The 11,228-nt window shown below is 37.7% G+C and overlaps 1 protein-coding gene across 4 annotated transcripts in view; it reads left to right on the forward strand.

The window, feature by feature from the left end:
- Positions 1-9,015, forward strand: part of LOC111874340 (vacuolar protein sorting-associated protein 53 homolog) — a 29,490-nt gene extending 20,475 nt beyond the window's left edge. For all 4 annotated transcript variants that reach the window (XM_023869760.1, XM_023869761.1, XM_023869762.2 and 1 more), the window contains 6 exons: positions 853-978; positions 2,064-2,142; positions 3,608-3,756; positions 3,994-4,149; positions 5,407-5,563; positions 7,440-9,015. In XM_023869760.1, the coding sequence (XP_023725528.1) occupies positions 853-978; positions 2,064-2,142; positions 3,608-3,756; positions 3,994-4,149; positions 5,407-5,563; positions 7,440-7,628 (856 nt within the window). In that variant the 3' untranslated portion in view covers positions 7,629-9,015. The remainder of the gene's footprint in view (positions 1-852; positions 979-2,063; positions 2,143-3,607; positions 3,757-3,993; positions 4,150-5,406; positions 5,564-7,439) is intronic.
- Positions 9,016-11,228: the final 2,213 nt, after the last annotated feature.

The raw sequence follows: 11,228 nt of genomic DNA on the forward strand, positions 1-11,228 counted from the left end.
AGAAAATGGTAAAGTCTTACTAATTTCTACTAAACTATGGAAATTTGATATTAACTAGTGTAACACCCATTTAGAATTCAAGAGATCTCATCATTTGTTATATTAGTTTTTGTATTATTAATTTCCCTACTTATTCCCATATTCCTTACTAGTCCTCCACATTATCAAATGCCACATCGAGGCCATTGTTTAATACAATCTCCCATGATTAACATGCACAAATAGCCAATTGTAGGCTGTCTTCTTTATGTGGTATGCTACGCATCACGTATCCAGAGCAAGATATCAGTGCTCACAGAATAGACATGATACACTGAAATAAAAACTACTGTCATTCATGATCTACCACATAACTTACATTGATACAACATGTTAATGCTCAACAGTTTATTATGGTGGTAACCTGAAATTGTATAGTGACAGATAGATCTTATGCTAACAAAACTTTTTTTTGTGTACTGGGTGTCCGGATGAAAGGTACCCAAAATAAAGAAAATTATATCTCGGAAACTAATTGCCATATACATATCCCGCTTTATGTCATTGGAAAGAGAAACTCTGAAAGTTTTTTTTTATGCCTGGCTTACCCACATGCGCCACCACATTTCTGCCATGACGCTAGGAATCACCCAGATATAGGGATGAATCGGCAGAGGTGGATCGATTGCTTGGCATCCTAGGTCACCAGATTTAACCCCAGTGGATTTATGTGAAGAACGTTGTCTACCAGTTTAAGATAAATGACCTTCAACACCTGAACCCTGCATAAGGGATGCTGTGGCTATGGTAACACCAAATATGCTTCAAGCAACGTGGAACGAGGTGTGGACTAAAGTGACTTATTGTTGCCAGTATTCTGGCGACAGCAGAGTACTGCCTGGAGACAACACAGCAGTTGGGAGAGAAACTGAAGGAGAAGGTGGACCCAAACTTGGCTGACAAAATCAACCTCTCCCAGGAACAGGACATGTTTCACAAGTAGGTTGTTTGAGAATGTACTTTCTGTAGATAGGAGAGGCTACTGATATATACTGACCTGCCACACCCCACTTCTTATGTACTGCCATTTGTTCATGATAATTTCCATTTAGAATGATATATGTGGGATTACTGAGTTTGTCATCCTGTGGATTTTCACTCATTGGAAACATTCTCTTTCAAATCTCACACATTATTTCTCTCTCAGTATAATAAACATTTTTAATCTCCCAATTAATGTGCCTGTTGATGGACTCACACAGGCATTTCAGAAATCGGTTTGGGGGTGTTTGAGAGTGGGACACTGCACAGAATACTAAAACCTAAAAGACAGAATGTAACAGAAGGATGGGAAAGGGGGGTGAGGGGAGTGGGAGAACAAGAGAGCGAGAGTGCTATAAACCAAGTTGCCATGCAGGAAAGAAAACTTTGTGAGTTGAATGGTCTAACTGATAATGTGCCAGAGCAGATGATCATAAATGTATGTGAGGGAACTTCTAGAAATGAACAAGATTACGAGCGTGAGTGTGCATGTGTGTACAACTGGCGGTGTACCACCAATCAGTTCTTTTTTGGGGGGAGGGGGGATGACTGAACACATGCTGTCAAAATTCTCCCTTTTGCACTATATACAAGTCCTCTGTCAGTCCAGGCTTTGCAAAGCAGATCATGAGTATCTACTTATCTTATGCTACAACAGCAGCATAGTCATTTGAATGGTTGTAAGGTTGACTGCAACCAAGTTTAAGCCTCTTCTATTTTATATGTCTGGATTTGCTTGACTCTCTACTCTGTTGGTGTCCTTGTTATATAACCTCAGCATAAACTGCATAGAGAACACCGCTTCCAAGAATTCCTCTGTTGTTGCTTGTTTATTTTCTGCTGCAGAAATATGTATAGTTAGCTGCAACGTATCAGTGGACAGTTTCTTCTGGCTCCATTATTCCAGCTTCCAGCCATTATGCCACAATATTATCTTTCGACGTTTTCTGTTCAGTCCATAAAGGAAACGTGAAACCAAAAGCCAATTAACAGGAAAGCTACATTTTTATATATATTACATTCGTGTAATCTCTTTCTTGCAGTGTTATTTCAAATTGTATTCAGCTGTTAGTCCAGGATCTAGAAACAGCTTGTGAACCTGCTCTCATAGCAATGAGCAAGGTAAGTTTTTAAATTTATTCGCTTACAATTTTTCAGAGGTGCAATATGATATCTTCGCTCCATGAAGTCGTCCTTGAATATGGATAGCATTCATACTTTATAGTAGAAAAAGAAGGTTTATGCCCATTTGAACCCTTTGCTAAGTGACTGTCATTCTCTTGGGATTATGATAAAGAGATCAGCGATGGGATTATTAGATAATTATCAGACTCTCTCTGTCTATATATTACATCGATCCAAATTTAGTTAAAAATAACTGTAGCATGTAGAATAAGTCCTGAAAACACAAAACATGTAGATACAACACAACTGAAGCTTTCACATAAAAAACACAAATTTAATTCACAGATTGTAAGTTTTGAGGTTTTCACGGCGATGACTATGAAGAAAGTCGTCTTCTGGGTTTTGGTGCCGTGTATTCTTCGTTTTGGCCGACGTTCCTCCAAAACATCGGCCAAAACGAAGAATACACGGTGCCAAAACCCAGAAGACAACTTTCTTCTTAATTCACAGATTGTTTATATAATGCATATACATCGTTAATTTGCACTCATGCTATGTATACAAACCTTTGAGTAGATTATGAGTCAGTTTTATATAACAGGAATTTGTCAACAGATTAAAGTGAGAGCAATATTTAAGTATCTTTTTAAGGCTACTTTCAGTTGTGTATTTTCATTCATAAGAGTTTTGAGACTAGATGTTGAACCTGAACCCCTCTGATTGGTTCTTAACTACCACTGACCCCTTTGAAATTCCGGTGTGATTTTATCTGGTTCTGTTCAAACTACACTTGAGCAATATTATTGTTGTGCACCTCAGGAGATTTATGCAGTAGAATTTTCACAAAGGAGGATAGACAGCTCTCCCATAATGCTGTTACTGCAAATGTGCATACAAAATTGAGTTTACTTTGTACAGTATTTGAATCTGAGAGATTTTGAATCCACCCTACAAGACTTAAGTGAAGTCTGTGAAAATGTACGTTAGCAGTCTAGAGGCTAGCACAACCAGTGGTCTTAATGCTTCGCAGACCGGATGCCTAGGCCTAGGCATTTTGGTTTTAAACGTGGCATAAAATAAATAAAATTAATTAGGAGATTTTATATTAATTTTTCAAGTGAACAGTGCACAAGTTAGGGTAGTAGGTTTAAAAACGCCGGTCCCCAGGGTGATTTAAATATTCAAATCACTGGTCTGCGAAGTGTTAAGGTAATTTTTTTTTAGGTTAAGAAGTTGCTTCAGGTATCAGTTTGTACTGTTCAAATTTTTAAAACAAATTTGACTGACAGTAAGAAGGTTGACCCATGTAGCAACATGATTTCACTTAACTCATATGTATTTCAAAATGATGTGTTATCCATATAGCATTAGTACACCTTTCAAGCATTTTATATATGATAGTTAATATACATTCATATCTTGACTGTGATGAATAACATTTTGGCTACTATTTCTCCCCTAGATTTCATGGCAGAACATTGAGACTGTGGGAGATCAAAGTGGTTATGTCACAGCCATCACATCACATTTGAAGCAGACTGTACCGGTTATTCGAGACAACCTTGCTTCGTCACGGAAGTATTTCACACAGTTTTGTGTTAAATTTGCGAAGTAAGTATTGCCATATTTCAGTGTTTCTGGCATTGAAGGTATAGTAATATTCAGTACAATATTTACACATTCACAGCTGGCTTAAAATTCACAGAAGTATCCATGCACCCCAGACGTTATTCTCTTTAGATACTGTATCATGAGAGCCATCTGCCAGTTTTGTCATTTGTTCTTAATGTTTTTCACAAGAGTGCACACAATCTCTGACCTCAGTCTGTATTATGAATTTCTTTTCAGTTCATTTATACCAAAGTTTATTCAGCACATCTATAAGTGTAAGCCAGTTAGTACTGTTGGAGCTGAACAACTGTTACTGGACACGCATATGCTGAAAACAGTTCTTCTTGACTTGCCATCTATTGGCTCTCAAGTGAATCGCAAGGCTCCAGCCAGGTTAGTGTATTGATCATGTAAAATAAATACTGTAAAAACATATCAAACTTTCTTGTGTTTGACATACAGGTTAAGAAATGAATAACTGATAGTCCCTATATAGTAATGCTTGGGACACTGGGATGTGCCACTGACCATGAAACAAAAATTTTTCTTGGCTATATTCAGTTTGAAAATAAATATCCACATCAAGCTTTTATATGAAAATGGTCAAGATCTGTGACCTCTGATTTGTTATCACTTGAAGTTAAGGCAGCCTAATGACACGTGTCTAATATAACATTGTAAATGATCCTCCAAAATTGTCCACTTAAACTGGTAGACCCTGAAAAATGAGAAGATTGCAAAGTATTGAAATAAAATATTTACTGAAATATTGTAAGTACGAGTATCAGAATTGGTAGGTATATTTATGGTGCTTGTATGAACACCAGTTCTTCCCTTATGCAAATGCTTGAAACATTGCATGGATTGACTGTTCTCATAACAAAGCCAGCAAATCCAGCAAAACCTGAATGTTCATTACCATGTTCACAAGAGGCCACCACAGGTCCCTATCCTGAGCCAGATGAATCCAGTTGATATCACCCCATCATATTTGTCTGAGATCCATGTTAATATTATCCTCCCACCTATGTCTGTGTCTTCCTAGTAGTATCTTTCCTTCTGGCTTTCCCACAGAAACTATATATGCATTCCACTTTGCTCCAATGCATGCTATATGCCCAGCCGATCTTACCCTCCTTGACTTGATTGTTATAATTATATTTGGTGAAGTGTACAAGTTATGAAGCTCCCCATTATGCAGTTTTCTCCAGTCTCATGTTATTTCATCCTTCTTCAGTCCACATATTCTCTGGAGCACACTGTTCTTAAAAGTCTTCAGTCTGTTCTTCCCTTAATATCAGAGATCAAGTTTCACACCTATAAGAACTACAGAAATAAATAAATAAAATACTAGTGACCATAAACAACTGAGACGGGTGTACAAGGTGTGGCAATAAAGAACCCGGATTACTTTTATGACNAATAAATGAAGCCCACAACCAGTGAGAGATGCAAACGTGGAAAGAGCATATTTGGTAAAGATGTGGACACCTACTCTAAGTTTTAAGTTCACTCTCCAGCCTTGTTTAAAGGTGATGGGTACTGCAAGCCAACATTTTTGCTACACAGTAAACTGCTCCAAATATGAATTGTTCTTTTATCTCTCAATGATACTTAGTGTTTTAAACTCTCGCAACCTGTGATTTATAGCTATACCAAGATTGTGGTGAAAGGGATGACTAAAGCAGAAATGATCCTGAAAGTTGTGATGGCTCCTACAGACCCAGCAAGGACATTCACAGATCAGTTTGCTAAACTGTTACCTGAGGCTGATCCATCAGAGTTCCAGAAGGTGCTAGATATGAAGGTAGGTCACTTACATCAACTGATAGTTTGGAACATCTGGAACCACTAAAAACCTAGTTTTATTATTCCCTTTGTAAGATTCACATTTTTGCTACACTCTTCAGTTATTCAACTCTCTTGACTAGAGGGATAGAAAAGTGAAAGTATGGGAATTCAAGAGAGACTGGAGAGAAAATTCTTTGTTTTGTACATCAGTCCCAGGCCCTTCTATTGCATCTGCAAGAAAATATTGTCCCTTCTGTGGTTTCAACCAATTGTTTGCATTGTAGCTGCAATACAGAGTGCATTCTGTTTTCTGGAAGTTCATAGTGGATTGATATATCGTAGTTTCATTTCATCATACAATGGCATCGAAACATTGTTTGGAAGATGATGAAATTGAAAGTCAACTGAAGTCCAAGAAATGTGATACAAAGGTGAGATTCAGTTAGATGACAAGGGGGCAGGAGTGAAGCCTATGTATACATCAAGCAGATGACAAAGAAAAGTATGTACACTGAATTTTACTATATTTAAAAATAATTATTTAGAATTCTGCATGTGATTCTATTAGTGGCATTTAAATGCCTGACTGTATAAATACGTATACTTTGGCCATGGTGACTGTAACTTTCGGTGTACCGGTATGTGAGCTTCGGATGTTAAAGATTAATAAATTAAATGTTCAGTTCAGTAGAGAGATTCTAATGTCAAGATATCTTGCTGGATTTTATTAACCCTTATCATAGTGGTTACAATATGTAATACTTGCTTTAGCATTTATGATTCTCAGAATAAACAGCAGCTACTTCCCTAGTGAGCATTGACCAGCTGGTCTCTATTATGGGTATGGATTATGTTTCCTGTGAGGTAGGAAATGGATTTTGAAATATTATTTAGAAGAAATCTGTGTTTCAAACCTGATGTCAGATTCCATCTACGTATACATGAGAAGCATTAGAGCAGTCATTTGTTATGGTTGCAAAGCCTTGCCTATATGCATAAATCTAAAATCCAAAAACGCCAGATGATTCTAATCAGATGCTTAAGGATGAGAGGAAAATGTCCCAGAACAACAAATGTTAGCTTCTAACATGCACACTTCTCAGTTCCCAAACTGGATGAATGTCCCCAACTTTTAGCCACTAAGATGTGTAAAAAATGTTCATCCCAACAAACTAGAAAACAGTTGTGTGTCAAACCTGTTGATCAAAATTCTGTTAACATGCATAATAAACAATGGGACATACTTCTTTAAATAAAAGTTAACAGTTCATATTTGACATAACATTTCAATTTTATCCGTACCTGATGGGATCACCTTGTAATTGTGCTCAAGTTTATTTTTGGTTAATGAATAAGGTAGTTATAAGGTTAGACGTTTTCGTGGCAGTGTAGATTAATACTATGGCTGTCTGGGTAGTTACGCCATGTACTCTGGTAAGTGGGTACCAACATTTTGGAAGAACATACCACCTCTATCTTCACCCTGAACATGAAGACAGTATGTTTTTACTGAAATGTTGATACCAGTTTACCAGACTATGTGGTGTCATTAATCAGAAGACCAAAATATGCATCCAGGCAGCTGTACTGAAGCCCAGACAGGAGAAAATTCTCACAGGCTGAAACAGGTTTAGCTGACTATACATATGATTCCATATTTTGCATGCATTTCAGTTAAAGGCCTGTATTGTTGCTGTCGCTTCTTTAATTCCAGAGACAGACCTCATAGCAGACGATAAGGCTGTAAATAATATCTGTGTTTACAATAAGGCATCATATTTTATTCTTAAGTGAAATTTTTCAAATCAGTATAAAAATGCACTTTGTGCTTCTCATTAGAGCAATATTTATCAATTTTGTAAAGAGCTCACTATATTTTCTTTTATCAACAGGGACTCAGACGTAATGACCAGAGCTCTCTTATGGAACTGTTCCGGTCCCACCTTCAAACTCTGGTCCAATCAGGTTCTGGTGGTACAACTGCAGGAGGACCAGCCCCTCTTAGTGCTTCTCTAAGCAGTCCAGAGCATGAGTCAAGTCGCATCAAGAAACTTGAAAAGTTGATAAAGAAGCGACTTTAGACATTTATCCCAAGAAATCTCACTTTCTGTTGGTATGAACTCTTGTTATAGATCATGTGTGCTTGTCTGAAAAACTGAAGTAATACAGTGCATATATATAATAAAATTCATTGCTTTGAATAGGTTCAGGGTACTGCAGGTTATGGCAAACGCTTTGAAAAATATTTTGTTTTTGTTTTTATGTGAGAGTGTGTGTGTATGTGAGTGAATGAGTGAGTGAGTGAGTGTGTGTGTGTGTGTGTGCACGAGCACGTGCATGCCTGCATGTGAATAGTCATGTGTTATTTAATGATGTTTTCAGTATGAGGCTGTATATTTATTTTATATCTTGTATGGCAATAAATGGGTCAGTTGCTATTTTTGTTAAAGGAAACTTGGTTCTTGCAGTTAAGTAAATATGGCAGTATCTCTTCAGTCTAGCAATTCCCCTCACCTACACAAAAACCATGTTCATTAAAGATTTTGACAACATTATTTATTTGTACTTTACACTTAACTCCTTATTCTACAAAGATACAGAAAACAACTTTTTGTGATTTCATTCTTATAAACCAGTATTTTTTTTTCTTGTATGGTAATGATTTGTTGCTGCTGTGTTAAACGCATTAAGCCAAACTTGAGAACCTTAGACATCACAGTCACCTGCTGATACCTGCCATATCAGTGTTTTTTGTTCTTCCTTTATATTTGTTTTGCGTGCTGTTCATTAGAATAAATATGTCCATATATGTGTGATATATGTTTTTCTTCCTTTACTATTGTTTATAAATATGTACAATATGCGCCATAGTTGAGTAGTTGAGTATTATTTCCGCTCATAAGGAAGTGGTCCCCAGACAGCTCGCTTCCTTGGTTTTGAGCGGCCAGATGTTATCGTCCAGAAACCGCTACATAGTACACATGTGACGATATGGTGTGCCGTCTCAGCACACGGTATATTAGGCCCCTATTTCATTGAGGATGAGGAAGGCAATGCTGTTACTGTCACCCAAGAATGCTACAGAGACATGGTGATTGGACCATTTCTTCAGAATTTGAAAAGGTTTTGTCGTGCGGGGGGCCTTCACATGAATGGACAGTGGTATCAACAGGATGTCTTTTCATTTCAGTACTGCATATTTTGGCGCATACTGTATTATCTCAGGTCACCTATCTTTAATTATTATCTTTAAATTAATGGAGAATTCATGTTCACTAAATTTTCTCTTAACAAATGCTCTTCAAGGAAATCATTACTTCCTAAAATGATAAATTAACTTATTCTTAAATTGTTTAACATGTGATTCATTCATGTGCACTTGTGAATCACCTTATTTATATGTTTGGTAGATTCAGTGGTGAAATAAGCTGTAAAATATATCACATTAAACCTTACACAGACAATGATCACTTAATGTTCCATCATTTAACATTGTACTATTTTAATTTTAATTTTGGGGACAATTATCACTTTTATTTTGTTTGGTAGCGTAGTTGGTTGAGGTGCTATGCTACAAGCTGGAAGGTAGCAGATTTAACTCCTGATGAGGTCACTGGATTTTTCAGTTGACCTAATCCTTTCAGCTGCACAATGGCTGTGGAGTTGACTCAGCCTGTAACAGAAACGAGTACCAGGAATCTTCCTGAGGGTAAAGGGCAGCAGGCACATAAGGCTGACAACCTCACCACCATCTGTGAGCTGATTTTCTATAAAATATGTGAGCCTTGATGTCTCACAAGCCTATGGGCCTTCATGGCCTGTTACAGGGATAGTTTTACCTCTACCTTTACTCTGGTCAGTCGGTTTAAAATCACTGACAAAAATCTGTAATATCACTATTAATTGCTTGAATGTCTTCAGAGATGTGTTTGCATTGCAGGCTATTCTTTTGTGGAGGAGTTGCATTCACCTGTGTAGTGACATGCTGCTGCACATTGCTTACTGATGTTTCTTTATATACCCATCATTTTGCTTGTACTCTTTGAAGGGTGAGAGGGCAAGCAGGGAGAGCTGTATCTACAGCCTGAACAAACTTATCAGCTTCCTTCACTTATCAACACATCAGAGGTTTGTGAAGCTGATACGTTCATTCATTCATTGAACAGGTTATAGTGACTTCTCATTGTTCATTTAACAGGTAACTCATGTATGATGGTTGCAATGAACAGCTTGGTATACAGGTCGGAACTACCTTGTTCTTTCATTACAGTCATATTTTATGATTGTCTAGTGCCACATTTCTTTAATATTGTAACATGTCTGCTCAAAGACAGAATTGTGGAGCCAGAGAAGACATCCATTTCTAGGCAATAGTTCTGTAAACATGTTTCTGCGTCAACCATATCATGTGACCACAGCAACAGATACACACAACAACAGACAAGCTGTTGGAGGCAGTGTTCTCTGTTGGATCTATGCAGAGGCTATACAAGGAGAGCCACTTGGAGCTTTCAACCTTCTGTGTGTATATGATTATATAACAAAATTGGACATGCAACAAGCAGAAGTCATACAAAATCATGAGAATGAGCATGTTCACAGTATAGGACAAGGCGAAGCCAGGCATAGAAAATATAAGAGGCTTAAACTTTGAAGTGGTCAAATTTAACAACCATTCAAGTGACTAAGCTGCAATTGTATGTAAGATACGTAAGATAGGTAGGGTCTGCTTTGCAAAGCCTGGACTGACAGAGGACTTATATATAATGCACAAGGAAAAATTTTCAGTAACATGCTATATATAAGATACTTAGACTTGATGAGAGGCCAAGCATATTGATAAGAGACAAGCCCATCTTTTCGTCAGAGAGGATGTTACCTGAGGACTGTGACTGCAAGGGTTCAGCTAGGGGGGGACTGCAGTCATGAGCCCCAAGGGGCTTGGCGCAAGGACAAACTGATTGTCAGTAAACCACCAGTTGTAAGGTGACTTTGACTTTGAGGCAGGCAAGTTCTGAATCAGAAGTGAGTGCTAGCCTGTGATAGCGAGTGGTAGCCAGTGGTTCCCAGATGTGGCTAGGCAGTCAGTGACCAGGAGCTGTCGCCATGAAGAGCTATGAAACAATCAGTAGCTGGTAAGGACATGAACACAGAAGCTGAGGAATCTACAGTGTTGGTAGCTCTTACCAAATAACAACTGATGAAGACATACCAGACTGAGAAGACTTAGTATATGCTGTAGTGAAGTGTAGAGTGTGTGAATTCACCATAGCGCTATTATTAATGGTAATTATGGTTTGTAAGAGTGAAATAAAACCATTTACCAATCCAAACCCTGTGTCTGGTCACGTAGTATGTGGCAGTATCTTATATCTGCAAATTTTACACTAAGATATATACACCCGATTTTTGGTGTGCTAATTTTTTTTGGTCTAAAGGAAGAGTGAAGAACTGTGTGCTTGCTTTAGAGACTGGCAGAAGGCATTTGACCGTGTAAACTGGACCAAATTAATGCAGATCCTAAAGGAAACAGGTATCAATTGGCATGAAAGAAGATTGATTAGCAAATTGTACATGGATCAGAAAGTTAGAGTACGACTGGACAGAGGGGAGACAAGAAGTGTGCAGATTGGAAGAGGAGTTCGACAAGGATGCTGTTTATCACCAATTCTGTTCAACTT

Source organism: Cryptotermes secundus, unplaced genomic scaffold, assembly GCF_002891405.2.
Source record: "Cryptotermes secundus unplaced genomic scaffold, Csec_1.0 scaffold49, whole genome shotgun sequence".
NCBI lineage: Eukaryota > Metazoa > Arthropoda > Insecta > Blattodea > Kalotermitidae > Cryptotermes > Cryptotermes secundus.